General features: G+C 37.0%; 1 protein-coding gene across 4 annotated transcripts in view; it reads right to left on the bottom strand.

Annotated features, from left to right (window-relative positions):
* DMD (dystrophin) overlaps window positions 1-13,548 on the bottom strand; it is a 2,284,432-nt gene that overhangs the window by 731,831 nt on the left and 1,539,053 nt on the right. For all 4 annotated transcript variants that reach the window (XM_063634262.1, XM_063634265.1, XM_063634264.1 and 1 more), the window contains exon 49: window positions 5,014-5,115. In XM_063634262.1, the coding sequence (XP_063490332.1) occupies window positions 5,014-5,115 (102 nt within the window). The remainder of the gene's footprint in view (window positions 1-5,013; window positions 5,116-13,548) is intronic.

Consider the following 13,548-nt stretch of genomic DNA (forward strand, 5'->3'; position numbering starts at 1 on the left):
ATGGAGTCTCACTCTGTCACCCAGGCTGGGGTGCAGTGGCGCGATCTCAGCTCACTGCAAGCTCTGCCTCCTGGGTTCATGCCATTCTCCCTCCTCAGCCTCCCGAGTAGCTGGGACTACAGATGCCTGCCACCAAGCCTGGCTAATTTTGTTTTTGTATTTTTAGTAGAGATGGGGTTTCACCATGTTAGCCAGGATGGTCTCGATCTCCTGACTTCATGATCCGCCCACCTTGGCCTCCCAAAGTGCTGGGATTACAGGCGTGAGCCACCCCGCCCAGTCGCAAACATGTAATTTAAAAAAACAAAATGTTGCTATGCATTTACTTATGAATTATTAAATACCTCCAACATTGTTATCTTCTTTCTAGAAGTCCTCTCCCAACTTATTCTGGTGTTATTGGCATGGAAATTGTGCTCAATAAATGAGTCAGTCAAAATAGACTTGTTCATTTGAGGGGATAATTTTTGTCTGTTATCTCTCTATTGATTTCTGTTGCTACAAGTGAAGTTACACCAGGTAAATGAGATTGTATGCATGGCAGATGATTTATGAAATCCAAGTATTGTTTTAATTGTAATTATATTTATTTTGGCAACATTTTGACCAACAAAATACCATTCGACCTGCTATAATGTGAATAAATCTTGAGATGCACATCTGTTGTGAGTAATATATTAAAGATTGTTAGGCAAAAAATAAACCCTAAGGAAGTTTTTAAAAATGTTAAGATGTTGATGTTGGCAGTAGAACAAACTCATTGGGAGAAAAAAAAAAAAAACAGCTTAATCTAGTTAATTAACAACAAAACAGCTGGGAAAATGAAACATCCCTGGTTGTGACTGACTGTAATTGAAAATGACTAATGATGCTGTCATTTTGCAGCTCATATCTGAGGAAATGATGCCTGGAAGATTATAATTGCCCTCTTGACCATTTGTCTACAGCAATTATTTTGTGTTAAAGGTTGGGATGGAACCCTTTGGCGAAATACAGAAAATTCCTCACACCTTTTTCTGTTACATTGAAAAATAATTCAAGAGCAGTAAGTAAAATATATTATTAGGTTTATGTAAGTACCATTTTTTGATAATATAACAAGTTAGCAAAGCAAACCAGCTGGCTTCATTTTATCACTTTAGAAAGTAACCAAGACATTTAAAATTCCATTAATGCTCTCAGTTCTAATACATGGCAGGTGATGTAAGCATTGAAAGTACATAAACACATTTTTAAAAGTTAACTGAAAGTGTAGTTTTCCAACTTAAGTTAAAAATGAGCATGAATACAAGAAAATGGCACCTAAATGCTTAAGTTCAAGACAGTTAAAAATACAATTTTATAATAAAAATCAAATAAAAAATGGCTTATTTCTTTTGTAGTTTATATTGTTGTTACTGACAGCAGTTGTTTTTGCTGCTTTTAAACTGCTAAATGGGGTGCCATTGAGGACCTAGTTATTACTGTGTGGAAAAATGGAACACATTAAAAACTATTTCATCTATGGCATTAATGTAATGTACCAAAACTATAACTTTAGCAAAATTTTAAACAATTTATATAACTCATATAGTCAGTCTTCAATAATTTCTGTACTTAAGATGAAGAAATAACATACAAATAAAGTATGTGTGTAGATGGGGGGAGAAAGAGTGAGAGGGAGAGAGGGAGAGAGGGGAGAGTGGAGAGAGAGGGAGAGAGAGAGGGGGAGAGAGAGAGAGAGAGAGAGAGAGATGAAGTGCTAAACAAAGATGGAGAGGTATTTGATCATACGATCCTAAGATTTTTCCAGTTATTTTGCAGCAGAGATTAGTACTACCTATATGTTATTAGTAGTAGTATTTCATAATACGTATTTGACCTTTTACAGGAAGTCCTCAAAGAAAATAAAGAAGTTGGTCAGATATTTTAAAAAAGAAACCAGAAATATACCGTCTTTGAAAACAAAAGAAATCTTAAAGAAGTTGATGAAGTGAAGGAAAGAAACTGAGCAGGGATGAACCCAGCTTCCAATCAGAACTCAGCTTGGGAGGTGAGCGTAGGAGCTGGACAGACAGGCTGTCTGATGCAGAATGCGGAGGTGCCAATAGACAAGTCAATTTCCTAAGAAACAGAATCGTTCCCTGATGTGTCTTTAATTAGAATGTCTGTAAGCAGTGGACATACTAATTATCCATTTAAATACTAGATCTTGAATATACATCATGAGAGATTTTCATTTTCTTTTTAAAGAATATCATTTTCTTCATAATTCTTACAGTTTCCAAATGCACCTCTCCCAAAAAACAAAAACAGAAACACAGTTCTGTCATGAAAATATGCTGCAGGCTACTCAGACTCATTTCTTCTTCTATTAAGAGGTAACAAGACCCAGAGTGAAGAAGAGGCATTATAAATAGGACAAATTTTAAATTTTTATATATGGACTCAAAGTTGAAAAAGGCTTTGTTCACGTTCTATCAGAGCAATGGAGGGTCCTTCAGAAAAATCATCTCTAACCTTTAAAAATAAATTTTTGATCCATGCAGAGATTTAAACAGCCCTCACAGCTTTCTGCCTTGTATTGCTGGGTGTCATGTTCAAAACCGTGAGGTCATTTTTTGAGCCTCTAGGTGTTTCAGGCTACAGCAAACCCCAGCTAATCTTCAGATGTTTCCAAGGTCATGGTCCGTAGCAAAAGTTGTGCATGAGTCAACTATTTTTTTAAACCCCATAATTCTCAAATCGGTCTTGCATTTTTGCCCCTATCAACTTGATAGATATAGATATAGATAGATATAGATATAGATATAGATATAGATATAGATATAGATATAGATATTTTGAGACGGAGTTTCGCTCGTGTCGCCCAGGCTGGAGTGCAATGGCGCGATCTCGGCTCACTGCAACTTCTGCCTCTCGGGTTCAAGTGATTCTCCTGCCTCAGCCTTCCAAGTAGCTGGGATTACAGGCGCCTGCCACCACAGCTGGCTCATTTTCGTATTTTTAGTAGACACAGGGTTTCACCATGTTGGCCAGGCAGGTCTCGAACTCCTGACCTCAGGTGATCCGCCTGCCTCGGCCTCGCAAAGTGCTGGGATTATAGGCACGAGCCACGGTGCCCAGCCAACTTGATATGTTGATTTTTCTCCAAATCCAAGGAAGAAATGGGAAAACAGGAATAAATTTTCCCTTAAGTTCAGCTTCTCCCAATGTGTCAAATTGAGAGAAAATGGGGAAACGGGGAAGGAGAAAAAAAAAAAAAAGGAAGGAAAAGACCAGTGCTGTCTGCTACAAAAATGGTTTCAAGGGTTGTGAAAGAGAAGGAAAGCAACAGCTCCTGGTTCTTTCTTTTTATTCCAGAAAAGCAATTCACCTTTTACATCACTAACGCATCAGCAGGAAGCAGATATGCTCAGGCATGGCAGATCCCAGTTCTGATCTCCAAGTGGCCCAGTAGTTGAATGTGTGGGTGGAGGTGCGATAAGTTAGCATCAAGTATTTGGATTGTTTTATACATAATGAAAGCAAAAATTTTCTCAGTGGCTTTGAATTAAGATCTCTCTCTCTCTCTCTTTTACAAAGGCACAAAAGTAAAAGCCAAATTACATGTACCTTTGTGATCTCTAACAATTAGTGACAAACCTTAATTCATAGTCATACACCATAAGGCATAAAGTCTTTGAGGATCAACAAAGAGTAGATAGAAACGTATGCAATTGTCCATTTGTGCATTGCATGGCTTGCTACAATGAAAGTCACCCTGTTAACTGCTCTGAGGGCTGGCTTTCTTCAGAACATCAACAGAAACTCTGAAATTTGCTGCTTTCAGGACTTTGCCTAGCTCTTCGAACTAAATACTGAGCACATTGTTAGCTTATGAAAAATGATTACACTGGGCTTGAACTGGATAGAAATTACTTTTCTAGATTTTTGCAGTGGTTGCAATATATTCCTGAATAAATGTATGTTGGTATCTACAGAGAAACCTGTGATTTTCAGTGTCTGGTGTTTGGACATTAAGCTAAGATGCAAACTTCAATTTTACCTAAGGAAAAGTCTCTTGTAAGCTATAAGGAAAACAAACAATCTTCTAGAAATGAAGCTTGGGCCAAGCGCAAGGGAAACTAAGCAGCGACCTTAGAGACAGAATCTAACTCACGGTAATGTTGTCGTTTGCAAGGACAAACTGGTTCTGTATAATGAGGTTATTGACCTGAACTGTTTTCAAGCAGTTTTAAACATGAAGACGAGGTTCATTGTATCCAAGCCTGCAACATTAACTGAGAAACCAAGAGTGATCAATAAACAGCCATGATTACTAGCGTGTATTTAGTACTGGACTCTCATTTGCCAATGGAAGCCATTGATTAGCTATTTTTTGAAAACTAACCTGGCTTTCCATCTCCCTCCTTATGTAATAGCCTGTGAATAAATGTGACCTAGACTTCAACATGGATATGGAGAAGAAAAAAAAAGTAGAAAGGTTTATCCCAGGCCAGCTTTTTGCCAAAGAAATAAGCAATTACATGACATTTCACTAAAAATTCTTGACCCAATAAAATACTGAAGCCTCAATGCCGATTTTACTCTTTTATAAGAAAGAGCAACAAAGAAAGGTCACGGACCATATTGTGATTCTTTACAGCTGTTGGAGACAGACACTATGATGCAGTAGCTTGATTTGAATTAAACCAAACAATATGAAAAGCATCAAGGCTGGCAAGTAAAGCAATAAAGCCCCAAAGAATTTAATCTACCTTGAAGGTGGGACTACTTTTGTATTGATGGCAGCACACCAGGACAGAAATGAGTCCTTTAATGCAATGACTCGTTAATAGCCTTAAGATCACAATATATAAATAGGATATGCTGATCAAAAAGATAGCTTTGCCTCTGTTATTACAGTATGGCCAGTATTTCCTTACAAGTTATTTCATTGATTATAAATAGTCCACGTCAATGGCAAATGTACAACAGGGGAAGCATAACCCATTATGAAGTAATGGATATTGCTAGAGGTTGCTTCATTACCTTCACTGGCTGAGTGGCTGGTTTTTCCTTGTACAAACGTTGCCCTTTAGACAAAATCTCTTCCACATCCGGTTGTTTAGCTTGAACTGCTATTTCAGTTTCCTGGGGAAAAGAACCCATATAGTGCAGATTAACTTCACAGTTAGCAATAAAATTACTAAATTTAAATATACCCTTGGAGACTCCACATGTATTGCAGATCAATTTCTGCCTGGTACATAAGGGCACAAAAATGTAGCTTTTGGTGCAGAGAAAAGAAACAGAGATGTGAAACACACTAAAGTTAAAAAAATTCATCCAATATCTTCTTGAATTATATAATACTCATATAGAAACACAGGCATTAACTACTTTTCAAAAAAGTAAAATGCAATAATGACAGTACAATTTATTAACATAATTTATATGAATAAACACTAGTTTTAGCTACAATAATCTCAATAACCCTAATGTTAATTTTACTTTATACACTTATTATTTTACAAAGTTCTGTGTAGAGTATTGGATATAAATTCTGTTTTGAAATAAATATCAAATAGTTATTTCTATATCACTGTCAAAATTATTTTCTTTCCAAAGGGTAAACACTGAAAGCATAGTATCAAAGCTTATTATTTATTAATGAGTCAAATAGGCCTTTTGAAGAACGATTAATTTTTTTATTATTTGCTTTTCTTCAGTCTGGAGAAGGCTGAAGCACGACAAAAAAAAATCCTTTAGGTATATGAATATAAGCATTTTGTTACTGTCTGCTGCCTAGCTCTCTTGATGAGACGACAAAAGAAATGTGCAGAAATTGAAGCTGAAGGAAGTGAAGTTAAATCTTACAGAAGACTTTTTGGATGGAACACTTGTTAAACACTGGGATAGAATATCAATTAATCAATGTCAGGCGTCAGTCAGGGCCTGGGCAATCTTCCCCAGAGAGCAGCTCCTGATTAACCTGTATCTCTCTTCCTCCCTCCCCTACCCCGGAGCCTCCCACACCGCTGTGTTTAAGTGTCTTCATGCCACTGTTTCCTTTGTATACTGTGTTTGTACCTGTTCCCTCTCAGTTCATTAGCAGGAAATCCCAAATTACTATAATCTCACACTGCCCAGTACGGTGTCTTGCAACTTACAGGTGCTCAGCACATGCTCTTGAGGTAGACTACTTTTTTCCAGTTCTTACTATAATAAACACCAGTGGCAAACGGGCACTTTGGTCAAAATTGTACATAACTAACCTCATGTATTAATGGTTATGTATGCAAATTTCACTTCCTTTATAAAAGGAGTTTAGCTACTTTACAGGTAGAACTATTAATTGATGGTCTTACTGCCCCTTGCCAAGAAAACACATTGTTCCCTGAAAATGCAGCACCCAGAATGACTGTATGTCTTTGCTAGAGGTAGAAATAGCTCTGATCTCAGATCAGGAATAAGGACAATCTAGTTTTACTTACTGAATTCCAAATAGGTCCCCAGCCACTATAAATGCACCCTTGAATACCGCATTTGCAAAAAAACTTTTTGGTGCAGTAAATGGTGATATGGTCTCAAAATACTTTAAGAGAAAATAAAATATATTATTCTAAGGAAGTAGAGAAAAGAGCATATCTTCAGCAAGGCAAAAATGATTTAAGAAAAGGAAAAAAAGTAACTGAATTTTCAACCTATACATTTATCACTTATGTATACCATAAATTACCAAGCCAAATCCATGTACAATGTCTAAATTATACATTTGAAATTATATATGCATTACACATATAAACTGATGAGTTAACTTAAAGCACTGTCACCACCATTCATTTTGTATGTGTTTCTCTAAGACAAAGCACTATTTTCTATTTATTCACTGACAGCTGGGACTTTTCTTGTGATATTTATTGATATTGCTAATTACTGGTAATAGACAATGTTTTCTGATTAGCTTCATCATAGCTGTAAACTATATTATTGATGATAGCATAGTTATCATTTGTATAATGACTACTACTTGCCTTCCCCAGCCCTGATTCAAACAGATTGTCACTTTACAGATAAGAAGATGAAGCAAGGGTGGGTGGGATAGTAGTGATGGTAGTGACAATGATGTGAATAGCTTGCCCACAACCTCGTGGGATATAGGAGAGTTAATATTCAAACACAGCTAGGTCTGAATCCAAAGTTTATGCTATTGACAGTAGTAACAGCTACGTCTTCATATCTTACAACAACCTAATAACATATCTAAATGATTTGATCAAATTATGTTATTTCTAAGCATTAAGAAATTTTACTTTCACCAGCTGAATCTGTTCGATATTATCACATATGCTGAAAAACATGGCCTACCTCCCTGATAACAGAGAATCACTATGGGTCAGAGGGAGACACGCAACTTAATGCAACAGTAGTCATTCCCATTCATTGGAATTTTTGAAAAATGATAGCAAAGACCATTGTTCCCACTGCCAACCCACAGTCTTATTTAAACTGTTCCAACTCCTTTGCTTCCTCCTTCAAAACACATCACAATTAGTCAAACTATGTGTATATGCATAGTTTTGACCATTCCTAAAGAATTATCCTCTACGAGAGTAAGACCCATAACTACCTTGTTCACTCATATCCCTGGAAGTGCCTAACACACAGTAAGTGCTAAACAAAAAATTGTTGAACGGGCAAATAAATACTGTTGCAACTTTGAGCCTATGGGAATTGAGTTAAGAGTGTGTATTACTAGAGACATTTGTTCATGCAGACAGTCAAAACGTTCATGGCATAGATTATTTTCTTTCTAAATAATCTGCTAGAGTTAAATACAGAGTCTACTCTTCTGCTTTTGGATTTCCTGTAATGATTTTTTTGCGAAATTTTACATCTTCACGTTATTGATTACAACATCTCAGAAAACTCATTTCTATGATAAATTAAAATGGGATTATTTTATACTTAATTAATCCTTTCATTGACTTCCTTTAAACTAAAATTCCATTTATTACATATTTTTCTTCTTAGCTGAATTTGTATAATTTGATTTCCATCTAGCAAACCAAGAGAAAATCACAAAACAAATGTTTTAGCATTTATATGATTTAGCATGAATATTTTATATAACCAGCATCTGAATGTGGGACCTCTAATCAGGCACTTTATTTTTTTTTTCCCAGCCCACAACATTTTTATTTTTATTTTATTTTTTTATTATTATACTTTAAGTTTTAGGGTACATGTGCACAATGTGCAGGTTTGTTACATATGTATCCATGTACCATGTTGTTTTGCTTCACCCATTAACTCGTCATTTAGCATTAGGTATATCTCCTAATGCTGTCCCTCCCCCCTCCCCCCATCCCACAACAGTCCCCTGAGTGTGATGTTCCCCTTCCTGTGTCCATGAGTTCTCATTGTTCAATTCCCACCTATGAGTGAGAACATGCGGTGTTTGGTTTTTTGTCCTTGCGATAGTTTACTGAGAATGATGTTTTCCAGTTTCATCCATGTCCCTACAAAGGACATGAACTCATCATTTTTTATGGCTGCATAGTATTCCATGGTGTATAGGTGCCACATTTGCTTAATCCAGTCTATCGTTGTTGGACATTTGGGTTGGTTCCAACTGTTTGCTATTGTGAATAGTGCCGCAATAAACATACGTGTGCATGTGTCTTTATAGCAGCATGATTTATAGTCCTTTGGGTATATACCCAGTAACGGGATGGCTGGGTCAAATGGTATTTCTAGTTCTAGATCCCTGAGGAATCGCCACACTGACTTCCACAATGGTTGAACTAGTTTACAGTCCCACCAACAGTGTAAAAGTGTTCCTATTTCTCCACATCCTCTCCAGCACCTGTTGTTTCCTGACTTTTTAATGATGGCCATTCTAACTGGTGTGAGATGGTATCTCACTGTGGTTTTGATTTGCATTTCTCTGATGGCCTGTGATGATGAGCATTTTTTCATGTGTTTTTTGGCTGCATAGATGTCTTCTTTTGAGAAGTGTCTGTTCATGTCCTTCACCCACTTTTTGATGGGGTTGTTTGTTGTTTTCTTGTAAATTTGTTTGAGTTCATTGTAGATTCTGGATATTAGCCCTTTGTCAGATGAGTAGGTTGCAAAAATTTTCTCCCATTCTGTAGGTTGCCTGTTCACTCTAATGGTAGTTTCTTTTGCTGTGCAGAAGCTCTTTAGTTTAATTAGATCCCATTTGTCAATTTTGGCTTTTGTTGCCATTGCTTTTGGTGTTTTAGACATGAAGTCCTTGCCCACGCCTATGTCCTGAATGGTATTGCCTAGGTTTTCTTGTAGGATTTTAATGGTTTTAGGTCTAACATGTAAGTCTTTAATCCATCTCGAATTAATTTTTGTGTAAGGTGTAAGGAAGGGATCCAGTTTCAGCTTTCTACATATGGCTAGCCAGTTTTCCCAGCACCATTTATTAAATAGGGAATCCTTTCCCCATTTCTTGTTTTTGTCAGGTTTGTCAAAGATCAGATAGTTGTAGATATGCGGCATCATTTCTGAGGACTCTGTTCTGTTCCATTGATCTATGTCTCTGTTGTGGTACCAGTACCATGCTCTTTTGGTTACTGTAGCCTTGTAGTGTAGTTTGAAGTCAGGTAGCATGATGCTTCCAGCTTTGTTCTTTTGGCTTAGGATTGACTTGGCGATGCGGGCTCTTTTTTGGTTCCATATGAACTTGAAAGTAGTTTTTTCCAATTCTGTGAAGAAAGTCATTGGTAGCTTGATGGGGATGGCATTGAATCTATAAATTACCTTGGGCAGTATGGTCATTTTCACGATATTGATTCTTCCAACCCATGAGCATGGAATGTTCTTCCATTTGTTTGTATCCTCTTTTATTTCATTGAGCAGTGGTTTGTAGTTCTCCTTGAAGAGGTCCTTCACCTCCCTTGTAAGTTGGATTCCTAGGTATTTTATTCTCTTTCATTCAATTGTGAATGGGAGTTCACTCATGATTTGGCTCTCTGTCTGTGATTGGTGTACAAGAATGCTTGTGATTTCTGTACATTGATTTTGTATCCTGAGACTTTGCTGAAGTTGCTAATCAGCTTAAGGAGATTTTGGGCTGAGACGATGGGGTTTTCTAGATATACAATCATGTCATCTGCAAACAGGGACAATTTGACTTCCTCTTTTCCTAATTGAATACCCTTTATTTCCTTCTCCTGCCTGATTGCTCTGGCCAGAACTTCCAGCACTATGTTGAATAGGAGTGGTGAGAGAGGGCTGAAGCATAGTAAACATTTATTAGTTTTGATTTGTAATTCCAGCAGAAGAGTAAACTTGGAAAGGCTAGAGGATCATATTTCCTATAACAAACTAAAAACTTCTATGAGTATTAAAACCTGTGATGTCCTAGCGTGGAAAAGCTCATCTTTCCTTTCAAACACTCCCATTTCACTTTTCTTTTTCACTCATCGAGCACAGGAAGTCAATATTCTCCTCAGATTCCCTTAAATTTAACGTGTCCCTCTGTCCCCCAATATGGATCATTTGTATTTGATACATTTGATCTAACTTTTGTTTTTCATAGTATTTACACGTTAAAACCTTTTGCACTGAACACCAAACTTCTTATATTATTCCAACCTTTAAAAAAGATTTATATTTCGACAAATAGAGTGCATATTCAAAAGATACCTGCTGCATCATCTATTCAATATATTTATCAAATGATTTGGAGGGCCCACCATAAGCTAGAGATTGGGATACAGCACCAGAAAATTTTCAATTTATAATATGAATATATGTATATGATATACATGTATATACATATATGTGTATCAGATATGATAAATACACGTCTCAACATATATGTATAATATGCACATATAGTACACATACACATATGTGTGAGTGGATATATAGACACATATATGTATATGTACAGGTGTACCTCATTTTACTGAGTTTTGCTTTATTGGCTCTGCAGATACTGCTTTTTTTTTTTACAAACTGAAGATTTGTAGCAACCCTGCATCAAGTAAGTCTATCAGCAACATTTCCAACACCATGTGCTTACTTCATGTCTCTGTGTCACATTTTGATAATTCTCACAATATTTCCAGCTTTTTCAATACTTTTATAACTGTAATGGTGATGGGTAATCAGTAATCTTTGATGTTACTATTTTAATAGTTTTGGGGTGCCACAAAGAGTGCCCATATAGGATGGCAAACTTAATCCATTAATGTATGTATTCTGAACTCTCCACTGACCAGTCATCCCCCTACTTCTCTTCCTCTCCTTAGGCCTCCCTATTCTGAGACACAACAATATTGAAATTATGCCAGTTAATAACCGTACTATGGCCTCTAAATGTTCAAGTGAAAACAAGAGTTGCACGTCTCTCACTTTAAATCAAAAGCTAGCTAGAAATGATGAAGCTTGGTGAGGAAGGCATGTCGAAAGCCAAGACAGGCTGGAAGCTAGGCCTCTTGTGCCCATTAGCTAAGTTGTGAATGCAAAGGAAAAATTCTTGAAGAAAATTAAAAGTGCTAGTCTAGTGAACATGCAAATGATAACAAAGCAGAACAGCCTTATTGCTAATATGCAGAATGTCTTAGTGGTCTGGACAGAAGATCAAAACAGCCACCACATTCTCTTAAGCCAAGCCTAATCTAGAGCAAGGCTCAATTCTGTTCAGTTGTATGAATGCTGAGAGAGGTGACGAAATTGTAGAAGAAAAGTTGGAAGCCAGCAGAGGTTTGCTCATGAGGCTCTAGGACGAAGCCCTCTCCGTAACATAAAAGTGCAAGGTGGAGCAAGAAGTGCTGATGGAGAAGCTGCAGCAAACTATCCAGAAGATCAAGCTAATATCTAAGATGATGAAGGTAGCTACACTAAACAGCAGATTTTCAGTATAGATGAAGCAGTCTTCTATTGGAAAAAGATGTCATCTAGGACTTTCATAGCTAGAGAGAAGTCAATGCCTGGCTTCGAAAGTTCAAAGGACAGGCTGACTCTCTTGTGAGGGGCCAATGCAATTGATGACTTTCAATTGAAGCCAATGCTCATTTACCATTCCAAAAATCCTAGGGCCCTTAAGATTACGCTAATAGACTCTGCCTATGCTCTATAAAAGGAACAACAAAGCCTGGATGACAGCACATCTCTTTACAGCATGGTTTACTGAATACTTTAGGCCCATTGGCCATACCTACTGCACAGAAGAAAAAATCTCTTTCAATATATTACTGCTTGTTGATAATGCACCTGGTCAGCCAAGAGGTCTGATGAAGATTTACCAAGAGATTAATTTTGTTTTTATGCCTGCTAACACAACATCCATTCTGCAGTCCTTGGATAAAGAAGTCATTTCAGCTCTCAAGTCTTATTTTCTAAAAAGTATATTTTGTAAGGCTATAGTTGCCCTAGGTAGTGATTCCTCTGATGGATCTGCATAAACTGAAAATCTTCTGGAAAGGACTCACCATTCCAGATGCCATTAAGAAAATTTGTGATTCATGGAAAGAGGTAAATATCAACATTACAAGGAGTTTGGAAGAAGTTTATTCCGACCCTCATGAATGACTATGAGGGTCCAAGACTTTAGTAGGGGGAGTCACTGGATATGGAGAAAATTGCAAGAGAACTAGAATAAGAAGTGGAGCCTGAAGGTGTAACCGAATGGCCGTAATCTCATAATGAAACCTCAATGGATGAAGAGTTGCTACTTATAGATGAGCAAAACAAAGTGTTTCCATGAGACAGAATCTACTCCTGGTGAAGATGCTGCAGACAATGTTGAAATGACAACAAAGGGTTTAGAATATTCTGTAAACTTATTTGGTAAAGCAGCAGCAGGGTATGAGAGGCTTGACCTCATTTTTGAAAGATCTACTGTGGGTAAAATGTTATCAAATAGCATCACATGCTACACAGAAATCTTTTGTGAAAAAAATCAATCAATGTAGCAAACTTCATGGTTGTTTTATTCTAAGAAATTGGCATAGTTACTCCAGCCTTCAGCAGTTACTACTCTGATCAGTCAGCAGCTGTCTCCATCAAAGCAAGACCCTCCATCAGCAAAAAGATTAAGACTCATTGAAGGCTCAGACGATTGTTAGCAAGCTTTAGCAACAAAGTATTTTTTAAATAATTTCAACTATTATTTTAGATTTAAGGGGTGCATGTGCAGGTTTGTTACATTTATATATTTATTGGGTGATACTGAGGTTTGGAGTATGACGGATCCTGTCACTGAGATAGTGCACGCTGTATCTAATAGTTAGTTTTTCAACTCTTGCCCCTTCCTCATCTCTTCCCCTACTAGTTTCCAGCATGTACTGTTGCCATCTTTATGTCCATGAGTGCCCAATATTTAGGCCCACTTATAAGTGAGAACAAAGTGGTATTTGGTTTTCTGTTCCTACTAATTCACTTACGATAATGGCCTCCAGTTGCATGCATGTTGCTACAAAGGACATAATTTCATTCTTTTTTATGGTTGTGTAATATTTCATATTGTATGTGTACCACATTTTCTTCATCCAGTCCACCATTGATGGTCATCTAGGTTGATTCCTTGGCTTTTCTATT

The sequence above is a fragment of the Symphalangus syndactylus genome, chromosome X (genome assembly GCF_028878055.3).
Source record: "Symphalangus syndactylus isolate Jambi chromosome X, NHGRI_mSymSyn1-v2.1_pri, whole genome shotgun sequence".
Lineage (NCBI taxonomy): Eukaryota > Metazoa > Chordata > Mammalia > Primates > Hylobatidae > Symphalangus > Symphalangus syndactylus.